The following is a 23,234-nucleotide window of genomic DNA, read 5'->3' on the forward strand; positions in this document are numbered from 1 at the left end:
CACAGTCGGTCAGCAGGTGGCGGAGCTGTAGGTGTCTGCTGTGTCCCAGTCGCCGAGATAATAAAAGCTGCGTGGAACTTGTCATTATTATGCAAAGCTGGGCAGGAGGCTTGGACTCTCCCTTGCAGGAGCCCATCTGTCTTTGCGCGCCGCCCCCTAGACTTAGAGGCCTGTGGAGAACTGAGCCGGGTGGGTGGAGATGTGTCCCCAGCCCTCGGTTCTGACAGTTTCTCTGCTCCTTCCTAGCCCGAGCCCTCCAGGCAGACCTCTTTCGGATTAAAAAACAAACCCCCTGAAATTATGGCCTCCCTCACACCCCGCCTGTCCCCGAGGAATCGCATTAATATTAATCTAGATGAATAATTTAATGCCCGAGATTTATTCGGGCCTTGGTGAAGGAGAACCCGCAGCTGGGTCGCGCTTCCATCCGGCCACCTGAGGGTTTCTGCGGCTAGGATTCTGTTGTACTCTCTACCCCAGAAGTGGTATGATAAGGGTGGGTGTGCCCGCCTGTGCGATGTGAGCCGAAGCAGGTGTCCAGAGAAAGAAGGGGAGCGCCAAGGCTTCTCCAAGGATTGGGGACGGAGGGGCATCCCGGGTCTCTGCTCTTGGCCCAGCAAAGGGTGACCCGGGGCCACTCAGACTCGAGAGGAAACAATAGAGACTCCTTAGATCCTGGGCTCCTGCCACCGGCTGTCCAAAGCGTTCCCGGACTACCGGAGGGCCTTTTTTTTTTTTCTTCCCTTGGCTAATTTATGGCTGGAGGCTAGTGGGGGAGGGACGACAGAGGAGGGACAGCGTCTGAAGATGGGGGGCAGGGGCGACGGTTAAAGAAGTCGCCCCAGGCTGCGACGCGGGTGATGTCAGCTCTGGACAAAAATAGAGAGGGATCGCCTGCAAATCCCCAGCTCCGGCGGGGCTAAACCTTACAATCCCTCCCGGGCCGGCGCCGAGCCAGGGCGCAGCGGCCTCCACCGCCTCCCCCGGCGCGCACACACCAGCACACGCGCACGCACGCACACACTCCCCCGCACTCGCACTCCCGGTCTTCCCCGGTGCCCCTCGGTGCCGGCCACTCGCCGCACCGGTTTGCCCCCGGGTGAAACACACACAGGTAGCGGCTGGGACGCGCGGAGCGCGTTCCTGCAGCCCTGCGGCCAGCGCGATCTCGCAGGAGCCAGTGTGGGATCCCCGCAGCGCCACTCGGAGCGCTGGCCGCGAGCCGCGCACGGGAACGTGGACCGCGCGCGGTGGAGAGCCGGGACGTGGATTAGCGCCCGCAGCAGCCTCCCGCGCGCGCCAGGCGCTAAAGGGCTTACCCAGGAGGGGGGTGCGAGGGCGGGGAGAGGCTGCCCGTTAAATACCGCTCCCCGCCGCACTCGGGGCTCACCCAGCTCGCCGCCACCGTCGCCAGACCGTGCCCGGGAGGAGGGGGCGTTCCCCACGCCATGGCATCAACGGAAGGGTGAGAGGGTTTTTCTGGGTACCTGCTGGGAAGCGGGAGCCGCGCGCGGGGTGGTGCTGCCCTATCCCAGATGGGGACAGAGAACTGTGTCTCCGGACCTCTGAAACCCTGGCAGAGCGACAGCCAGGCTGGAGATGGTGGGGAAGGGGACTGATTTCTTTGGTGGATTAGCTGTCCTTTGAGGATGCGGGAGGCAGAGAATTGGATCTAATGGCGAAGTACCATGGAGGTGTGAAAAAGTGTGAAAATAAACCCTTTGGAGGTTATTTCAGGGATTTAAAGGCAATAAAAGATTGTCCGTGGTGCAGGAGACACTGTCTGGGCTGCAAGGTGGGGACCGGTTGGAATGAATGAGCCAGTACCAGAGCCCGGGGCGGGGCGAGGAGCAGCACCTGGCTTTGAACTCTGGCTTTGGGCGCGGGTAGGGGGCGGGGGCGAGCCCTGGCCCAAGAGATCTTTGCCCTTGGACGTTGGAATCTCCCTGGCCAGCAGCAAGGAAGGGTGGAAGAGATTTGGGTGCTTCCCGAGAGGAGGGGAGAAAACCTGTAGCTTGAAACAGGGCAAGAGTTTCCAGACTCTATTGGGAATATCACTGGCTTCTTTATTTTGCCTGTGGCCTTTGGGTTGCCTCTTGAGGCTGCAGTTGTCATGGTGATCACTTCTGTAATATAAAAAGACAACTGTATTTAGTATAGGTGACATGGGGGATGCAAGAGCAACAGAGCCCCTTGAAGACTCATACCAAGGCATCCTGGTCCTGTCTCCAACAAAAACTTTTCAGGCTTTCCAGAGCCTAGGAGTGAATCAAAAGAATGGTCGGGGACCCCATCTTTCAGGTTATTTCACAAAATGGCACTAGCTGCTTGCAAGAGATCACTGGATCCACACATGATGTCCAAAGCAAGTATCCGGTACTTCTCAGGACTCTACACTGAGCCCCTGGTTCTGGTATTTTCTGGAGCATTTTTTGATAGAAATCACCAGCTCCATAAGCTTTTAGTGAGGTGGTGGGTGGTGGATCTCTAAGCAGGAGTGGAAAGATGGTGTTCACAGCCAGACTTCTAGATTCCAACCCCAGACAAGGAAAATACTTCTAAAACTGTATCTGAGAGAAAGAACCCATTCATCTATTTCTCTCTTCCCTAGAGTCCTTTCAAAGGTGCCTGGCATCAGAATTTCTTCACATCGCCCTATTTGCCAGGGTGAACCTTTGAAATGATTACTTATCCAAAAAAAGATGCTCCAAATTGGTACTTGTTTGCAAGGAAGGTGGTATCTTGTGTTCAGACACATCTTTAGAGTTAAATATTAAGAACCCATGTAGCTTAACATCAGCATTCCTCTGTGTTTGATTTAAAAGGCTTTCATCTTAGAACAGGTATAAAGGTATTTCTGGCTACCTACAGGAGCCTTCTACAATTACTTCAGCCTTCAGAGTCTCAGCTGGAAAACCTCTTCAAAAAATATCGTCTTCCAAATGCTGCACCCAACTTACTCTCCACTCTGCTGGCCAGAGGGAGAAGGTAGAGACAGCAATACAACTGCTCAAATGTGCTGCCTTTTCCTTCATCCTAAGTGAGAGCTGCCAAGTGGTTTGACATTTAACGTAAAGCAGATGTGATTTGCAGGACTGAAAACCAACTCTAGTCCAATTAGTGCCATCCTGGTGCATTGGGCAGGGTTGGGAAATGATTGTCAAAGGAACTTGTATTTAAGAGATGAAAGAATAAGGGGGAAAAAAAACCCTGAAAACTGAGAAACAAATGTAGAAAAATATGTTATTATTTAGGAGCAGTAATTTGGTCAGTTGGAGACATTCTCAAAACCCTTGTTGTCTCCCAGAAGCCTTTGCAGAATCTCTGCTGCGTGGAATGCACCTGCTAGCTTCCCTGGTGGAGATAAAGAGACACAAATGGCCTTGGAGATGACTTTCAGAAGGCTTTCCCAGTGGAGGACTTTTATTACCAGGTTGTTTTCATGGGTTGGTGAGATCCATTTGCCCCTTCTGATATCTTTGGGTAATGCACCTTGAAAAGGAAATTCAGGAAGAGTCCCCAAGCTGATCTCTTTTGTTAGCCTTTGTCTTCTAACAATATTAAAGCTCTTTTTCTGAAATATACATTGCTAAGAAGGATGCCAAAATAGCACTGTAATTACATGCTTTCAGTTTATACATGTTCAGCTCAACTCTATTCCAAAATACTGGGGGAGTGGGATGGTATATTAAACCAATCGATCTGGTGAATGTTTATTTGGTGATCAAGTTGCCAACAACAGCATATGCTAATTACTACTCTTTATAGAATTATTAGAGGCAATAAATATAACTGTTTAGCACTCGTTTCAAAGCTTATTTGTATATCTTTATATTCACATCTTTCAATAGCTCTATGAAGTAGGCAATCCAATGAAAATAGACTTCAGGGCTCAAAAAAACAAAAACAAAAACAAAAAACTGTGTACAACGTCAAGCCATCTTTCCAGGAAGATTCTGGGATTTGGCAGAGCTTTGGGGTATCATCTGGAAATGTCAGTTGTCAGGAATGAGTATGAGAGGCATGGCTGGTGCTTATTGTCGGCTTCCTTTAAAATCTTTGTGTACATCCCTGGCAAGTTGCCCTTTAGAATATTTTATATCTGGTGTGTTTGATCCTTGCCCTTTTATAGACCATACCTACCACTGTTGGGTTACCTGAAGTTTCTGATCATGTTGCACTGGGAATATCAGCGTGGCTTTTGTAAAATTCAGCAGGAACTCTTCTAGTTTCCAGGTTCTGAGAAGGGTTTTCCTATGAAAGCAAGGTTCCTTTGACAGTTGCGTGGCTTTTGTTGTTGTTGTTCCTGAGTCCTAGGCATGGCTGGAATTACTGAGATGGCTTTTAGGTTCCTGACCCAAATTGGAAAGAGATTATAAGTCGCTGGTGACAGGCAAGCGAGTGTCTGTTATTGACTGGGTCAAAGTGGAGTGGCCAGATGCTGAAGAGACAACCATTTTAGAAATATGTTTCTGAGGGCCAGGGATGGCCAGGTCTCCACATATATCAGAGACTCCTGGCAATCTATCTTCTGATCAGCTCCCAGGAGCCAAGGGGTCAGGGTTGCACCAATCAGGAGGGCTTGGATTTCAGTCTGACTTTGAGAGCAAGTGAAACAGAAAACTGCTGACAGCAAAAAAGCCCTGCCAAGGGAGACCCCTGAATTTATGATTCCCAGCGCACGATGCTAAACATAGTGAGTGTCTTACCCGCCCCCCTCCTCTGAAAATGAAATCAAAGGGAGCAGGGGGGTGAGCTCGTAGAGTGGGCTTATTACGGGGTGAGTGGAGGGCAGAGGAGATGGTATCTAGAAGGGCTTGCGTATTGTATGCCTCAGGCTCCACTGGAATTCATTTCTTGTTTTCAAGAATATAGAAATTGTCTTCCTAGGGCTAAATGGATATGAATGGAGCTATGATAAAGCCATTCCACGTTTACCAAGGCAATCTCATGTGAGCAGTTGAAAGCTTAATTCTCCAGAAACAATTTCTAAATCCAAATGAGACTTGGAAAGTAGAAATGGCAGCTTATTACAAACCGAATGGCCACGTTGTTTCCCCTTTCTGTCATACAATGAGGCGTCCTCTCCTTGGGCGTCCACATTTTGTGATGTGTCGGACCTGGCCACACAAACAAACAATATTCACACAGCAACTCTGGGTCAGTGTGCTGTATCAGTTCCAGATATGCCTGGCTGCTTCACAGTTCAGAGCTCAAACACAGAGTAATTTCTTAACAATGCCCTGTGCACCTTCCCTCATGGCTGTATCAGCTGTAAAGGTGTGTGAATTTCCCCCCTGTAACGGCAAGCTCAATTGTTTTCTATAGTGAATTGTTTCCCTCACTGGACTGCCTTGTCTCTTGGAGTGAACGGAGTCTTCACTTTGATCGCCTGCTATCATTATTTTAATCTACTGAAACATGGATAGCTTAAAATCCTCTAGCATTAGTAGGCAGAAGCACAGATCTCAGGATAAAAAGTCTTAGTTAGGTTTGCATTTCAAGAACTTGTCCTCACGGTTTGAAGAATACATCTCACAAATGGCAGACAGTGTCTGCCTACCCACAGCCACCCCTTCCCTGCCCTTAGCTGCTTGTTGTGGGGCAGGAGGCATGCTTCGGAGAAAGGGTTTGGAATCCAGATTACAGCAAATCTCTTTATTTACCAGGGCTGTGGGATGGCTCTCCCTTCCCGCTGCCCGCCCCTCACCCTGCAGAGCCACGTCCTTACAATGAATTAATTAGGGGGAGTGTTTAAAAATATCTCACTGGCTCCATCTCCACGTGCTCTCTTATTGATTGGAGGCAGATGGGCTGCATATTCATCAGCGGAGGAGACAACGACTGATATCTCACTATGAACCTGTCTGCTTGGCTTCAAATAACATCAGAGAAGACAATGGGCCTCGGCTATATTGACAGCCAGGGAAAGCAGACTCTTCACCTTTTCAAGGGTATACCTTTGTTTTCATAGTTTTGCTGCATTTTCAAGATTATTTCTCAACGGCACTGATATTTTCTTTCATCTGTTTACTTAATGCCTCACTTAGACAAGCAGATGTGGTCACTGACAGCAGAACTGTCAGCTGGAGTTTTGGGTGATGTCGCCAGCTGCCTTGGATTATGGACTCATTGAGCAAGGGCTGGCCTTTGAACAGAGAAGGAAGGGAATGAACTCCACTTGGGCAGCTGGACTCGATCTGTGTCAACCCCAGTCCCCTCTAGGATGGATGATGACAAGGACCTTGTATGAGGTCCTTGGGGACAAAGATGTAGATATTGTCCCTGTGTGTCATGTATATTAACAGATTCATTTAAATGGCAGGCGGGACTTTCTTTTGTTACATTGGTCAGGACGACCATCTGTCATTTGCTGTTCCTAATCTGTCACAGGACTTTGAATCACATGCTCCCACTCCTGGTCTCCAGCCTCTGCTTTCTCTCAGGATCATGGAACTGGAGACAGATTCAGAGCCTCTGTTTGCCTTGGCTTTGCTTCCTGTGTAGCGTTGAATGTGAGGTGCTGGACACTACAGACCACATGTGGCCCAGAAGTGTGTTCTTATTTCGGCTCTCAGTGGATTTTGAAAATGTTCAAATTATTTGCCTACTTGGAAAACAATTCCTAATTTTGAATTTTTCTTTTTGTTTTATGTGTTTGGGTGTTTGGATTGCAGGTATATCTGTGCACTACATGCATGCCATGGAGGCCAGAAGAGGGTGTCAGATCCCCTGGAACTGTAGTTACAGGTTGTTGTGAGTTGCCATGTGGGTGCTTGGAATCAAACCTGGGTCCTCTGGAAGAGCAGCCAGAGGTCTTAACTGCTGAGCTGTCTTTCTAGTCCCTAATTCCTGACTTTAGCTGCTCTAGAAAATTGGAAATCTGTTGACAAAGAATTCACTTTTCTGTCTTAATACATTTATTATGTGATTATAAGCCAATATCTTGTGTATGTGTGGGTGTATATGTTTGTATTCCTGCATGTATGAGTGTGTGTTTGATACTAGAGACTGCATCTGACAGCAAACATTCTACCTTTGAGCTACATTCCATTCTCTCTTTTCATCCCCCCCTTTCCCCCGCCCAGTTTTTAAACAAAATTTCACTAAGTTGTTCAGGCTGGCCTTGAACTCACTTATAGCCTTGGACTTGCTATCCCTTCTGCTTTAGCTTCTCTAGGAGCTGGGATTACAGGCCTGTGCCATCCAGCAGGCCCCACAGCTTTAACAATTTTTAAAGCACTTTGTATCTACAAATTTACTTAATTCTTATAGTATATGCTATAGCAAACATCATTATTAGTCCTGTTTTTCCAGATATAGCAACCGTGCCATAAAATAATTTAGTAATTTGCCCCAAATTTCTTAGACCTTAAATTCAGTGATCCTGGGTCATGGAGCCTTTAACTAGTGGGTCACATTCCTTCCTCTCCGTGGCAGTGGTTAGCTAGATGAGGCATGGACAGAACCCAGAGACAGGGCATGTCATTCAGGTGGGGCACCGTTGTTGGGAGGGCATGTCGCTCATGTTCTGTGCACAATACCTTACCTCTCTGGGACAGTAACCGAGAGTGCAAGCTTGGAACCCACATTGTTACCATATATTATTGTATATATACACATACATGGTATACATCCATATACTATGCCTAAGTGCTTTTACAGTTTGAGTTTGGAAGACTTTGTCAGAATACCATGTAATTCCAGACACTTTAAACGTTTTGTTTTTTCTTATTTTATGTGTACAAATGCCTGTCTCTCTCTCTCTCCCTCCCTCTCCTCCCCCCTCTCTCTCTTTCTCTCTCTCTCCCTGTGTGTGTGTGTGTGTGTGTGTGTGTGTGTGTGTGTGTGTGTGTGTGTATGATGTGTGTTTGGTGCCCACAGAAGTCAGAAGAGGTCATTGGGTACCCTGGAACTAGAAATGGAGATGGTGTGAGTGACCATGGTAGGTGCTGGGAACAGAACTCAGGTTCACTGCAAGAACAGAAACCTCTATACCATCTCCTCAGCCCCCAACTTCTTTCTTGTAACCCGTAACCACTCCTTCCCCTAACCACTTCTTGCTATCGGCTTAAACTTTGCCCTGAGTTGCTCTTAATAGGGTTCCTCCATAATTATTGATTTCAACAAAGCTAATGGCATTGCCTCATCTCTACACAGTGCATTCAAACTGCCCTGGGAGGATCATGCGGGCCAATCGCTAGGCTGAGCCTCTGTGCTTCTTTGAGGCAAACGTAGCTGAGCAGTCATCAAATGTGGTTATGTGGACAGTGACTTAACCTATTCAGTTTCTGGATGTCATTTACTTTGCCCAGTGCAAATAGTGATGACTCTCCGGACACTCTCTGAATTGGCAAGGACTCAGAGGCTAAATCTGTGTGACATGTTTTTAAGATTTATTTATTTTTTTTTATCTGTATCTGTGCGTGTTTGGGTGTCTGCCACATGTGTGCCCATGATGGAGACAGTCAGAAGAGGGCATTGGATTCCCTGGAGATAGAGTTAAGCTGTTGTAAATGACCCAGCATGGCTGCTAGGGTCTGAACTCTAGTCCTTGGGAAGAACAGCAAGTACTCTTGCTCACTATTCTGTCTCTCTGGCCCCTTGCCTCCCACCCCCACCCCAAACCACCCCCCACCCCTTTTTAAAGAGAACAGAGTTTGCTGATCACCCAGCAGGGGTCAGTAAGAGCAGTGAGTGTCTGTGGAAATGTTGAGTCCCTTTGGAAGCCCTTCCGCCCCTAGGAAATCCCAGGTCCCACAGCAGGGCAGAGCACAGAACAGCACCGCACCCCATTCCCTTTTGATTAAACAGACTCGCTCCACCACACACACAGTCTGATAGTCACGAGACAATTGTCATACACTGGAGTGATGGAAGATGTCACCCTAGACAGATCTAAGTAGGGACGTTCGTTTAGTTTTATTCCAGCTTCCCATGACTGCATGTCTATGACTTAATTTAATCTTGGAAAAAGCTCATAATATTGTGCTCGTTTTATAGATAGACACTGAGACTTAGAGAAGTTTTGATTAAATGCTGTCACTGGGTTCCAAGCCCCTCCCCCTTTGTCATCTAATGTAGCATTTTGAACATTTCACAATTACCCCCCTCCATTTCCTCCAACTTTAATAAACCTTCCTTCCTTTTCTTTTTTCCCCCAGTTTTGTGAGTGTGTGTCTCCAGTCATTTTGATAAGAGAAAGCAAGCGCCCCCAAAGAAAAAACGAGATTCTGACAAATGTCATAGGTTATGCACAAGAAGGAAAGAGATGAGCTTATCTCCAATAAGGATGCTTCGGAGAAAATGGCGCTGTAAAACGACGTAAGAGGAAGCTTAGGTAATGGCCGACTATTGTCGCATTCCAGTTTGTGGACATCAGACCAGAGGGCTTTCAAACAAGGCAGCAGTGCTGAGGGGAGATAAGGCGAAAGGACACAGGGCGGAAGGAGAGCATCCCCTATTAAGTGCCAGGGGAAGTCAGCCTCCCAGACCTTAGTGGTCTGTTTGTTTGCTTGTTTTTATTTCAGTCTTTACTTAAATAGCCAGTTGGGATTTGATGGCCAGATTTTACAGAAAAGTAGGGGGAAGCCATTCTGAGCGAAGTGCTCACTTAGGGTGGAAATGGATGGGCATCACTTGACAGTATACAGCTCAGGTGTCCCATAGGGATGGATGGCACTGGAAATGGCTTCAGCTCTTGTTGTTTATATTTCTATGCAACATGTGGTCTAGAAAACAAATGCCAAGAATAAAAATGGAACCAACTTCTAAGAATGGATTCGAGAGTGACAGAATTATAGACCGAATCTAATTCCCAGTGTCTTCTTGAAATTCAAAGTCATCCATTAGCCAACATTTTGAAATCACCATGGACTTGTAGCATTGAGGTAAACGTTGGTTTTAAGATCATGACCATAACCATTTCAGATGAAATTAGGTGCTGTGGCCACAGATTAATTGCAAGCATTTCAAATAAAAAACTGATTACTGAGCGAGTTTATCTGAGCTAACCCACTTGGGTTTGGATTTTTCCATAGGCCTTGACATGTTGGGTTTGGAATATTGATGCTGGTGGGTCACAGAGAGCAGGGTCTGAGCTGGAGGCTGATGAGTGTGCAGTTTACGGGAAGTCTATGGAGTTGGCTAAAAGCCCCTAGATGGGGTAAAGGAAGCAGGAGGAGAAGGCAGATGGAGAAGTGGAAACTCAACCAAGGCCTCATCCCCCCTACAGGATGATCTAGAGCACTTCTGAATGCCCCCTGACTGAGGAAAGATGCGTTTTCTACCCTGCATTAGCCAGCCATTCAGTGGAGCTGTGATGGGGCAGGGGCATGGCTCTATGTGGGTAAAATGAAGGGTTTGGAAAGAGCCACAGCCAAGAGTTGTCCATCTAATTCTCTTAACAACTAAGCCAATGAATCCCCCCTCCCCTTTTTTTTTTGCCATTTTTCTGAAGTTGAAGGCCTGGGCATTGGGTAGTGTACTACAGTAGCTACTTCCCTTCTCATATAAGTGTTTGGGAAACAACAACATAATCAGTTCAGCTGCCTTCAATCTGTGTATTGAAGTAGATGACAGCCTCCTCCTCAATGCTATCATCTGTAGCAAAAGGATATGCTATGCCAGTTAATAAATACAAAATTTCCAAAATTTCTGGTAGACAGGATAAGTAAGTTCAAAGGCACACGTGTGTGTGTGTGTGTGTGTGTGTGTGTGTGTGTGTGTGTGTGTGTATGTGTGTGCTGTTCCAAGGTTGATGTTGGGTGTCTTTCTCAATTGCTTTCCACCTATTATAGTGAAGCAGGGTCTCTCGCTTGAACCCAGAACTCACTAATTCGGCTAGATACTCCAAGGATCCCCTGTCCAGGCCCACCAAGTGCTGGGATTACAAACAGCTACCACACCTGTTCTACTCAGCCTTTTTGTGTGTGCTAGGGGTCCCCAGGTGTGTGCTAGGCGTCCCCAGATGTGTGCCGTAAGCACATTACTTGCTAAGCCATCTCCCTGTCCCGAGTTCCCAGATCACAACACAGGGACCACAGCTAACAACAATGTATTGTGTATTTAAAAATTGCTAGGACTGTAGTCTAAGTCTGGTTACTAGAAAAAAAATATGCAAGATAATCAGTGTGCTAATTAACTTGAGTTAGTCGTTTAGTAATATATACATACTGAAACCTCATTGCATGCCCAAAGTACATAGAACTATTTGTCAATTACAATTAAAAGTAATTCAGCCAATCCACCAAACTATACCTTGAAAGCAGGGTGTGGTAAGGGGGAAATGGAAGGGGGCATGAATCCCTAGGGAGGAAATAGGGACTATTGGAGGTTGTCATCTTCCTTAGCTTTAGCTATAACACTCCCCACCCCACCCCCACCCCCCACCCCGCCAGCCATCAGCTCAAGTCCTTCTGAGGAAGCCCGGCCCAGTGGGAAGATGCTATCTGGAATGTCCTAGAGAGAGAAATCAACTGGGGTTCCATTTGTCTGACTCCTGTCTGGAATGGTGAATTTAATGAGCTGGGCCAGAAATAACAATAAATCGCAGAGCCAGTGTATAACTGCTCTCGACGATTGCAGCCTCGACAGCAGCTGTTTCCCGCCCACCCCCCCCCACCCCCCCCCACCCCCCGGTGTTATCCCCGGAGTCCTCATCCTGAGGAGAGTGAGCCATAAACTGGTGAGCCCCTTCTGGAGTATCTGCTGTGCTGTTCTAGTGACCCACACTGGGCATTTTGTCAACATCTGCAAAGTCACCTCTGCATTTCCCCCTCGGTTCCATGGGTGAATAGTAAGATGTTTCCTGAGATAGAAGAACACTTTTGTGCACACCCCAAGTCCTTGAGAGGATACCTCTGTGGGTGTCCCTTTATTTCCTCATGTCCCTCAGCTGTGTTCCGAGTCTATGGCACTGGTGGTCACTATGTGTTTTCAGCAGCACAACTCAGTTCAAGGAGTCACAACTGCAGGACAACAGAAACCAAAGCCAGCTGGCTGCTCTCATTAGATATCGCCTTCCTTCCTTCTCCACACCTCTTCTAAATAAGTAACACCCACTCCTGCCATGGAAGATAGATGTGGTGCGCATTTCCAGGATTTTGGTAAAGAGGTCACTGATTAGATTCAATCTACACTTAGTATATTTTGAATATAGAAATAACATATAGGTCTGAAAGGCTTGGATAGGTCTGAAAGAATTGGTTGTCACTGTCAAAAATTATTTTTAACAAAAATTTTACCATTCCCCCTATAAGACAAAGTATGGACATTCTTAAAAGCAAACATATAAGCCTCATATATCATAGGAGGGCATAAAGGCAAAGCATATCTCCCACTCTGATCTTGTCTTCTTGAAATCTTCATGTTTGGAACATTTTTCTATGCATATGTAAACATCTTAACCTTAATATGCGAATTTGGACATTCTGTACAAACCGCTGAATCTGTCTGTCTGTTCACCCAATGCTTTCAGTTGTTTAAGTTTGTGGTACATATGTATATAAAGGTATACTTATGTACATGCTACATATAAAACATGTATTTCAATACCTAATAGTAGATCACAGAATGGTTATGTAATAATCCATTTAACCAGTCTCTTTTAGACATGTGGGTTTTTGCTGAGTCTTTATTACGATAATGATGTTGGTGGGTTCTGAGTGGGCAGAAGCATGGTCATCCAGACCAGTGAGAAGATAACAGTGATGGTTTAGGTGGACAAGTTAAGGAGAGAGTGGGGAGAATTAGGGCATGGCATGAATATTCTGGTGCTGTTAGGAGTACTCAATGACCAAGTGCCTATGGAGGCAAGGAGAGGAGAAAGCTAGCTCTCAGATTTCTGGTTGAAGCAAATGGGGGTAGGATGAGTGCAGAGAAGAAATTCAGGGGAGGGATGGACCTCATAAAGGGAGAAGAAGATAAGGAACTTATCTCGTGTGCTGGGTTAACAGTTTCGTGTTTGTGGAACAGCAGGCAGAAACGCTCACGTGAGAATCCTAGTCTTTATGGAGTGCGACTGTGATGGGAAAGGTAAACAGACTCATCCTGACTGATCATGACACGGATTAAGAATGGCACCGAGGAAGGACCCCGGTGAGCTGTAGTGTCTGTAAAGGTTGGGGATGAGGGACATTAAAGCTGGGATACGTTGGGATGTAAGGATCAGAAGGGACTCGGTGTCTCAGAGTGGCTGATGATGTCGCCTGTTACAGACGTACTGAAAAGGCAAGTTTTGCAAAGTGGCCATTGGATGAATCAGTTCCAAGGCCATCTTTGCCAGACCAGAGTCAGCACAGTGATGGCTCTGTCATGCTGCTGATGGAGGTTTTGAACTGGTAGAGAGAGAGAAAATGAACGAAAGACATTTTTTAAAGGTTTGTTTTTATGTATAAATGTATGTGTGTTCGGGTATGCGTGAGTGCGTGCGTGTGTGTGTGTGTGTGTGTGTGTGTGTGCTCAAGTGTGTTCAGGTGTCTTCAGAATAGGACATTAGGTTCCCTGAAGCTCAAGCTACAGGTGGTTGTCAGCTGTCAGACATGAGTGCTGGGAACTGAACCTGGATCCTCCGCGAATTCCTTAAATACTCTCAATGCCTGAGACATCCCTCCACCCCAAAGTTGTTACTATTATTATTACAATTTATTACTGTAATTGTTATTCGGAGTGGTAATCAAGAAGAGGTGGTGAACAGGAAATGTGACACACAGGGCAGCAGAGCTGCACCTTGGGTCCTCTGTCTTAGTTTGAGGGTGTGTGAATGCAGCATGTGTATATGCCGAGGGCAAGGCTGGGTCAGTGAAGGCATTCCGACTAATCTTGGTGGAAGACTGTGTCGAAGACAAGAATAAGAGCTGGAATCAGCTCATTGCTTGCTTTGGGCTTCCTGTGGGGGAGAGCAGGTGTCTCTGGGAATTCTTGGTTGAGGCTTCCTACAGCATGTCTAACCAGTCCTGTGGTATAACGTCTTAGTTAGGGTTTCTACTGCTGTGACGGAACACCATGACCAAAAAGCAACTTGGAGAGGAAAGGGTTGGTTTGGCTTACACTTCCAGATCACTGTTTATCATCAAAGGAAGTCAGTACAAGAACTCAAACAGGGCAGAAACCTGGAGGTAGGAGCTGATGAAGAGGCCATGGAGGGGTACTGCTTAGTGGATTGCTCCTCATGGCTTGCTCAGTCTACTTTCTTATAGCACCCAGGACCACCAGCCTAGGGATGGTACCGCCCACAATGGGCTGGGCCCTTTCCCATCAATAACTAAGAAAATGCCTTCCAGCTGGATCTAACGGATTTCTCAATTGAAGTTCCCTCCTTTCAGATAACTCTAGTTTGTGTGAAGTTGACATAAGACTAGCCAGCACCCATAGGACGACTCACAGTGGAGAAGAAGGAAACACTACCTGCCCAGATGGGCAAGGCTATATCCTCAGTTCTCATGACCTGAAGATGTGGGCAGCCATTTCATCCTGCCTCTGTGGCATCGCTGTCAGGAGCTGGTGTAGGATAGCATTATTGGGCAGTGGTTGCCATTTCCCGCTCCACTCACCTGTTAGGAGCCTTCTTATGTCTCCTTAGCTGGAGCTGTCCTTTTTCTCCCCTTCAACCCAGGTCATTATATAACGTCTGTGTGGATTTTCTTGGAGTGTGTGTGTGTGTGTGTGTGTGTGTGTGTGTGTGTGTGTGTGTGTGGTGTGTTGTATGTGTGTGGTGTAGCACATGTGAATGCTCACATCCCTATATGTACATGTGGAGGCCAGAAGTTGGCGTCAGACATCCTTCTCTACCACTCTCCACCCTAGTTTTGGAGACGGTCTCTCACTGAGCTCAAAGCTCACCTGTTTGCTAGACTGCCTGTCTAACACACCCCAGGATCCTCTCCTCTCTTCCTCCCTGCTCATCTAAGTGCAAGGCTTCCAGGCATGCTGCTACACTTTATTGTTAAGTGGGTTCTGGGGTTCTGAGCTCTGCTCCTCATGCTTGTGTTGCAGGCAGTTTAACCGCCGAGCTAGCTCTACACCCCTTGGATTCAATGTTATTTCAGTCATGTTTTTTGGCTCTGCGTTCTCTTTGGATCCTTCCTGGAACATTTCCATGCCACAACCCTCTTGATATCTTTGGAAGAACATTACTATTTCAGGTCTTTTTCTACCCCGAGGCTGACAGATCTCGTGGCCTACTTGGTGTTCCGATTTGTGCAATACATGGGTTCATGGGGACACGTTACTACAATGGAGCTGTTGATGCTTTCCTCCACAGACTCACACCTCCTCCCTTCCAAGTTCTCCCACCTCAGCCAACAGGGCTACCACACGCCAAGGCTCTGAAGTCATTAATGCCAGCTTTGTCCCTGGCCTTTTTTTCTTATCTCAGCTCTAATAATCAAGCTTACCGGGCATGCCCTTCTCTCCAAAAGGTTTCTTAAGCCTGGCCCTTTCTCTCCATAGCCACAGGAATCACTATAGCCAGGGCAACAGCCATTGCTTTCTTGGAAGCGTCATAGCTTCCCGCCTTTCAGATCTTTCTGTACCTGCACTGGCATACCCATTTTCCTTCCCAGACCATTTCTTTCCATTGTTTCCCCACCATTCCACAGCTGGCTGGTGCCTTCTTCTAGAGCATTCTTTGGTGATCAGCTTCAATGCCATTTCCTAGAGGGGCCCTCTCTCCCGCTCCCCTGTGCCGTCGAGAATGGTTCTCTCTTCCTTAGCACTGCCTCGGTCCTCATAGTTTTCTTCCTTCACTGCAGCAAGTACAGCTTTCAGATGTCTTGCTTATTTATCCTCTTCTTCACTTGGCTCTCATGCACTGTTAGAATACGGAGGACCAGCTGATTTTGCATCTTCCTCGATCCCAGCATAGTGAGTGCATCCATTGAGTATATAGATGGCCCTGTAAGTCTGGGAGAAATAGGTAGAGACTCTTGAAAGGGTGACATTTGAGTTGAGCGTCTTCCAGGGAGGCTGTCCTGCTCTGCTTCGTTCAGACCTCTCTCAGCACTTCATCAGATCAGATTGCGCCAAGTGTCTTCTGGTCTGCCTGCTCCCCGCCTTTCAGATCTCTCTGAGGATCGGGACTATCTTAATTTATTTTCACCTCTGCTTATTATCTTCATCCCAGTGAATGTTGGTGTAATTGAATTGTCTGCTTTGGGAAAGAGACTCACAAGGGCAGAGAGAGGAGAGAAGAAATAGGCTTACACCAGCGATAGGGCTGGGGTTGGCAAGACATGTCTTTTTGCTCCTTGGGAGGTGGACATCTTTATAGGGTACTGGTCAATGGACTATCCCTACCCAGCAGTCAATAACCAGCCTTTTCATTGCTAAGAGCTAGCAGGGTTGAAGTAGGTTACAAAAGCCATCATTTGGGCAGCAGCTCATCTCCTGAAGCCAACAATGGATTTACCATGGCCCATTGTGTCCCCGCTCTGCTGCCTGGGAAAGTCTACAAACTCCCCTCTCCACGCCTCTTTCAGAACACAGTGGGTTCTAGTCAGATGAACATCTTTGAGGCCTCGTGTTTCCTGAGACCGCCTGCCTCCCTTCAGAACCTTGTCTGTTCTCTTTCCTCGTCCTTTGCAAAGGGAAACAAGAAGCTGGAATGGATTAGACATTCAGACACAAAGACGAGATCTAAGTCAAAGATGGTATTTAAATTGCATCAGTGAATAAAACTCAAGGCTTGACAGTTTAACTGCTTATAAAGCCGATTTAGAAGAAGAACAGTTACCAGAAGCTGCCAGTGCTGTGGCTAAATTGTTGCTTTTGATTGCTAGGGAGCATCTCAGAGCATTTAATCATTCCCAATGGAGTCCCCTTACTGTGACTTCCTGCAGGTAGAGAAATGATGTCTTTAGTATGTGTGTTTGCTGCTAGCCTGAAAAAGAATGCCTACACACACACACACACACACACACACATCCCCCGACATACCCTGGAGCAGAGTCCTTTGCTTCAGTTTTCTGGTCCTTTGCTGTGTTTTTCCTGTATTTTGGTTCTGTTGGAATAAGAGGATAAAAACCATTCCAGGAACCTTCGACAGGACAAAAAGCCAGTTAGGAGTCTCCCGGAGCAGTCCTTAGCTGCAGCCACCTTCTGCCATTGGCAGGGCGATTACTGCTAGATTGGGATCCAAGGCTGCAGATTTTGAAGTGAAAATAGAATCAAAGCATAAATTCTGTGTTTTCTAGTTTCCTCTGCCCCAGAAGTCATTGTGAGTTCTGAGAACCAGGCACTCACCCATTTACTGTCTTTCTCTGTCACAAGACTCTTAATACATTTCTAGTCAGCTCCAGATATCAAGGCCCAACGCATGCACCATTGTTCCCCAAAGAGGCCCAATCATTTTGTCCAGCAGAGGGCGCAGTGGAGCTGCAAGGCTACAGGCTGGGCAATGGGGATTTTCCTCACACTCTGAAGCAAGCCAGAGGACAAATCGTCCTTTCCCAGGCCAGCACCAGCTGTTGCCCAGATCTTAAAGAAAAGAAGCCCTGATACTTTGAGTTTTCACATTCCAAGTCACCCTGAGTTGTTGAATCAGCCAGAGATCCACATTTTTTTGGGGGGGCTACAACCAACTGATAGCCTTGGGGTTGTACGGAGTTGGCAGTCTTGGTCTTCGTTACCTGCCCTGGCCCTGGATCCACTTTATCACCTTGAGCTCACCCTCCTGGATTCTCCTCAGCAAAGTTCAAGAAAGATCCCTTTTTCTGGATTCAGGTATGTGCAAACTATTTCTGTTTGGGTTATCGACAAACTTATTTAAGGTGAAGGGCAAGTATAGGATAGAGCAGGAGTGTACTCTAAGGCTGATGGAAAGGTACCCGAGGAAATACAGAGTACATTTGAACGGCCGGAGAAGCCCCAGAATAAACAGTTCAAGAATGGAGGCATGGAAGCAGATATTCTTTGCAAAATGACTAACTGGTCACCCCAGGGGGCTAGCTTGTGTTTCAAGCCAGTTGGCAACAAAATTAATGTAAGCATGGAAACACTGTTTCAGTTGAAGGATATACTCCCTTAGGAGTCCAAGATTGATCCCGGGTCCATATGTCCTCCAAAGGCCTTTCCCCTTTGCCTGTGGCTCAGCTACGGAGGCAAACCAGTGAGGGGGCCACTTGCCCACATTTTCTGAAAGCAGGAAAGTCATTGTTCCGCCAGCTGTAGCTTTAATGTCTCACTGAGGGCATTTCAAGTGAAGCCTTGGGATTCTTCCGTCATTGGCTCACAGGATGTTTGTTGAATGGATAAAAGAGTGAGAGTCTCTGGAGAGGAAGCTTATTAGAGGAGTCTTTATCATAAGAACTTCTGATTTCTCCGTCAAGAGCATCTCAGATTACTTGGGAACAAACAGACACAGAGAAGCAGGGCCAGCCAGCCTCACGGGCATGTGGCGGAGTGCTTGGCGGAACTTTGGAGTAACAAGTGGCTTCAGCTTGTTAGTTTGCCCTGTCCCCGAAAACTGTGTGGCCACTTCTAACAGGGAGTCATGCAGGAACAAGCTTATATGAAGGGCTCCTCGTGGAGACAGCGAGCAAGATAAGAGAGGAGAGGAGACCTAAAGAACACTTGGTGTATGCTAGAGTAGTCGACGATGAAATAAATACTTTGCGTAAAAGAGCGTCTAGGAGTCAGTGTTGTACAGTTCCGAAGAAGTTTGAATCCCGGCTTAAACCCAAGAAAATCCTCCTGTCTCTTCACTTAGCTTAAGACTCGGGGAAAGTTAATGGACCTCTTTAAGGCTTTTTAAAAGTAGGGGCAATGCCCCCTACTCAGCAGAGTTTGGCACACAAGGGGTAAGTGACACACTCTGGGCCCGATGCCTGGGCCATGGACAACTCCCGGTCATTGTTCTCGGAATCGTAACTCTGGTTACCTGCCGCCTGCTCTGCTCAGCATGGATTCTCCACCAGCCTCCTGGCTTTGCAGACTACTTGGTAACACGTGCTGTGCACCCACAAGCATATTTGCTAAGTCTTTCCCATAAAGCCATTGGCGATAAGATTAGAAAAGTAGCCCAGGTGTCTTTGATGGTGTGAGTGGCGTGTTTGCGTTTGTGGGCTGCTGGAAGATTTCCCTCTTTTCTATGCTTTCGACTTTTCACTTGTTTTACTTAAGACACACCTTACTCCGAATGCACTTATTTCAACACCAGGAGGGATTCTTGTGGACGGTTTCATCCCCACACCATATACTCAAAGTTAGTATCAGAGTTAAAGGTCCGCGCCCGGCTTAGATGCTGTAAATCTAGGTAGATCCTAAGGTCCTGCCTTACGGTTCATAACTAGAACAGGTCAGAGGATGGACAGAATTGATATTATTGGTTTGTGGTAAAGGATCCAACTTTTGATCAGCCGTGGAAACATGCATAGGCCACATACAGGAGTAGGATTCAGAGTGCCCCTGCCTTTCTGGGTACACCCTCCCACAACTTACTGTGTTCACCAACATAAAAGCCCCTTGCATCCTCTCTTACAGAGGTTTAGCTGGGCAGGCACCGTTGACTGCGTCGTCACCCCTTGGTGACTAACCTCCATTCTCCCCCTGGTGAACTTGGGGTGGTGCTGAAAGTTCCAACCCTGGATCTTTCTAGTGAACAGCCCTGTTTGAAGCTATCCAGGGGCCCCTCAGCCACCCAATATCTCATTAGTATGCACAGACACTTAGCAGATCCAAAATAAGAACACTCATAGAACTCCAATGGGATTCTAAAGATTTTAATATTGCCTGCCAGGAACCTGAGACAAAGACCAAATATTTTTTTTTGTAATATAGTCTCCATGTAATATCAGAATCTCTTTAAGCAAGGAGTTTCCAACTCCACATCCATCCATCTGTCCGTCCTTCTGTCTATCTAACCATCTATCCATCATTATGAGTGGTAATATGTGGCTGACAGAAGTGTCCCCTCTAAGGGGACACTGTCACCTAACCATAGCCATCATGTTTTAAGACCTAACCTTGGCCCTCCACAGACACCTCACTGTCTTCTTTGACGGCCATCCAGATTTTGTACCAAAGTCTTCGGTAGTGATATCCACATGACAAAGTCAGGTGAAGACTTGAAAAACAAAAACAAAAACAACTTCGGAATGAACAGAGGAAAGAGTCCAGTTTGGCTCAGTAGTCTGGGTCGGTCAAAAGCACGGTAATTGGACTGAATAATTAAAAGCACTTTCTTTAGTTTCCCTTCTGATTTAGGAACTATTTGCAGGGAGCTGAGTCTGTTGAATGTCAACTGCTGACTTTCTTTGGGATAAAGAGAGACTAAACTGGTCAGATGGCAAGATGAGGGTAGGAGAGGGAGGAGAGGAAACATGAGGACACACTAAAGGCAAATGTGGGTGGACCTGCCCTTTCCACACTGTAGGAACAGATTGCACACCAAACATTTTTATTTTGGAAGCAACTTCCAGGCTGATGGAAATGCACTGAATGGTGTGTCTCTAAGAGCAAGGCGGCTCAGGTACAGGCAGATGCTGCAGGGCTAGGCAGGTGTCCCTCCCGCCCAGGAGGCTGCCGGGGTGGCGACTCTTCTGAAAGACCCTCTCCTTACACTCACTGGGCTGAGAGTTGAGTAAGCAAAGTGGCTTTAGCCCGCTGCTGTGTGAGGGAAGACTTTGCCTTAACCCAGCACCCCTAAGATGAGGCAGAGCTGGGGAGATGACTCCGTCAGCAAAGTGCCTGCCTTGCACAAGGACCCAGCACCCTAGTCCAAAGCCGGGAGTGGTAGTGTGAGCTTGTCATCCCAGAGTTAGAGAGGCAGAGACGTGCAGATCTCCGGCGTTTGCTGGCCTATCAGCTGCGCCTAGTTGATGAGTTCCAGGACAGTGAGGGAGATCCCATCTTACTAAATAAGGTGGTTAGTGTCCGGGGAGTGATATTGCAGGTCGTCCTCTGGCCTTTGTTGGCAGAATGAGGTGCTGCCGCCGACTTCACACCGACCTTTGGGAACGGAATGCTTGCTGTGTGTGGATGACACTTCGAGTTCAGGTTGTGTGTCCTTGGACAGGCACACCATCTCGTTCCAACCTTGTCAAAACTGCCAGTGCTCAGCGCATGTGAAAGTTGGGAGCAGAAGCCAAATTGACTTAACACACGGTTGGAGATAATATGGCGTTTCTAATGGTTGTCAACATGGACTCAGAATGTTCCAGAATATTTGGCCTGCCTCTTTATTATCCTGAAGCTCAGAGAAAAAGTTAGTGGAAAGGCCAGTGTTTTGATCCCAGCTTCACTGGCTGCTGGACCAGAAAGAGTTTCAGTCTATCTCACAATGTGCCTTCTGAGTTTTCAGGACTGGGGAAAAGAGGAAAATGAGGTGCCTACATATCTTTATTTTTTTTTTGGGGGGGGCTGCTTCCACATATTCCTATAAACTGAGTGGTTCATAAATAATAGAAATTTCTTTTCTGTGCTTCTGGAGGCCGGGAAGTCCAAGGCCAAGATGGAGGCAGGTGTCTGGTAAGGCCTTCCCTTTTCTCACAGATGGTATTTTCCCCATGTCCACGGGAAGGGGAGAATGAGCTCTCTGCTCCTTTTGTTAGGGAACTAATCTTATTCGTGAGGGCTTCGTCCTTGTGACCTAACCACCTCTCAGTGACCTACTACCTAACGCTATCTCTCTGGCGATTAGGATTTCAACATGTAGACTTTGTAGGGACACACATACAAAACCACAGTATTGTGCCCAAAGCTCCCAGCTGTGGCTCAGATAGCCCCGAGCCTTCCTTCTTTCTGCCCAGTACACAGTACACCCTTATCTGACTGATTTGTGTCCTTGCTTCACCTTGAGACACCCCTTCTCTGTGCGGGTGAGGCTGGGGCCTCTCCCTAGGCTGGATGCCTGCTCCTCTAAAGGTCTTAGTGACAGAGAGAGATGGAAAAGTTCAAGTTTGCTTTCCCGGCCCTTGGTTTCCCAGCCTCCATCATATAGGGATGGTGCCAATGTACAGATCCTATTCAAGACAAATACAATAAAATAATGGTAATTATAAAAGTAGTTGTTTTCAGCATTAAAAAAAAACAACTTGGAAACATTTTATGGGAGTCTCCTAAGAGTCAGTTCAGTCGGAGTGCCTGGCTTGAGCTCTGTCCTCCTCACAGGGCACCCCTCTCTTCTCTAGTAGGAGCTGCCATGACCTGTGACATGGTCCTCAGTGTCCTAACTTCTCAGGAATTGCCTATACTTATTCAGTCCGAGCTGTCCTTCAAGCTAATCACTGTGAAGGATTAAGTCAGCAGCACAGGGTGTCTCTGGTTCCTGTGAGAGCTTTCCTCTCACAGGCTCTCTGGAACCATCACTTGCCACATGGTGCCCAGGTTCTGAGGGCAGGCAGTGGTCCTCAGGAGCTAGGTATCCTCCAAGCCCAAAGGGGGGACACACTTCTCTCAGCCGATGTAGCTTGCATCTGAGTTACTCAGGCATCATAAAGAGGACCTGTGCTTCTGTGAAAAGCCCTTTCCTCCTTTACCAGTGGCTTCTTGTATACCAGAACTGAAATGCAGTACTGGACTTCTCCAGAACCCAGGTCAACCAATGGCTTTGGTCATTGCTAATAGAATGACCCAATCACTACCTTTCATCACTTGGGTTTCCATACTGCTCCTGGCCAGTGCATTGGCAACCTCACAGCATCTTTGGAATTAAGGGAAGGTGAGACAACAGAAGGTACTCTTCAGAGACAAGCGGGCATCTGGCCATGTGGTCAGTTATGGCTGGATCATCCAGGCCTTTTTAATAGGACAAAGGTCACACTCTTTGAGCTCAAGTTAGATTTGCTGTTGTTGTTCCCAGTGAGGAGAATTCAATTAGCTATTTGGACTTTCATGTATCTGCAAGGTCTCTTTTCACTCTGGCGTGTTCAAGTCCCAGCTTCCCTCTCTGCATACCCACCATCTATAGGAGCAAGGTGACAACCGAGAAGCCTGTTCCCTGTGGTACCTGCACAGCAGACGGAGGCTTTGGGGACCTGATCGCCCTTGGTCCCTCTCTGCCCAGCTGACATCGTCTCAGGGGCCGGGTGTCTACCTAATATGTGTGCTGCAATGTCCCGAGAAAGCCAGGACAACAGATCTACCTGAACAGGGAAGAGTGGGAGGTCTGCCTTTTGGGGGAACGTTTCTGATCTTGGAATGGAAGTGAGACTTGTTCAATGGGGCAAGAAGGGGTACTGGAAAGAGAGTCAGAACAGTACCAGGGGAGGGAGCACTCAGTCAAACGCGGGGTACTG

At 47.2% G+C, this 23,234-nt stretch overlaps 1 protein-coding gene across 3 annotated transcripts in view; it reads left to right on the forward strand.

The window, feature by feature from the left end:
• Nucleotides 1-472: 472 nt before the first annotated feature.
• The window catches only part of Slc1a2 (solute carrier family 1 member 2), a 132,822-nt gene continuing 110,060 nt past the window's right edge, over nucleotides 473-23,234 (forward strand). Inside the window, exon 1 of one of the 3 annotated variants that reach the window (XM_076570165.1) lies at nucleotides 473-1,465. In XM_076570165.1, the coding sequence (XP_076426280.1) occupies nucleotides 1,449-1,465 (17 nt within the window). In that variant the 5' untranslated portion in view covers nucleotides 473-1,448. Of the gene's footprint in view, nucleotides 1,466-17,200; nucleotides 17,722-23,234 lie in introns of those variants that run through there. The other 2 variants (XM_016002204.3, XM_042275811.2) reach the window with 2 other exon arrangements.

The sequence above is a fragment of the Peromyscus maniculatus genome, chromosome 4 (genome assembly GCF_049852395.1).
Source record: "Peromyscus maniculatus bairdii isolate BWxNUB_F1_BW_parent chromosome 4, HU_Pman_BW_mat_3.1, whole genome shotgun sequence".
In the NCBI taxonomy this organism is placed as follows: domain Eukaryota; kingdom Metazoa; phylum Chordata; class Mammalia; order Rodentia; family Cricetidae; genus Peromyscus; species Peromyscus maniculatus.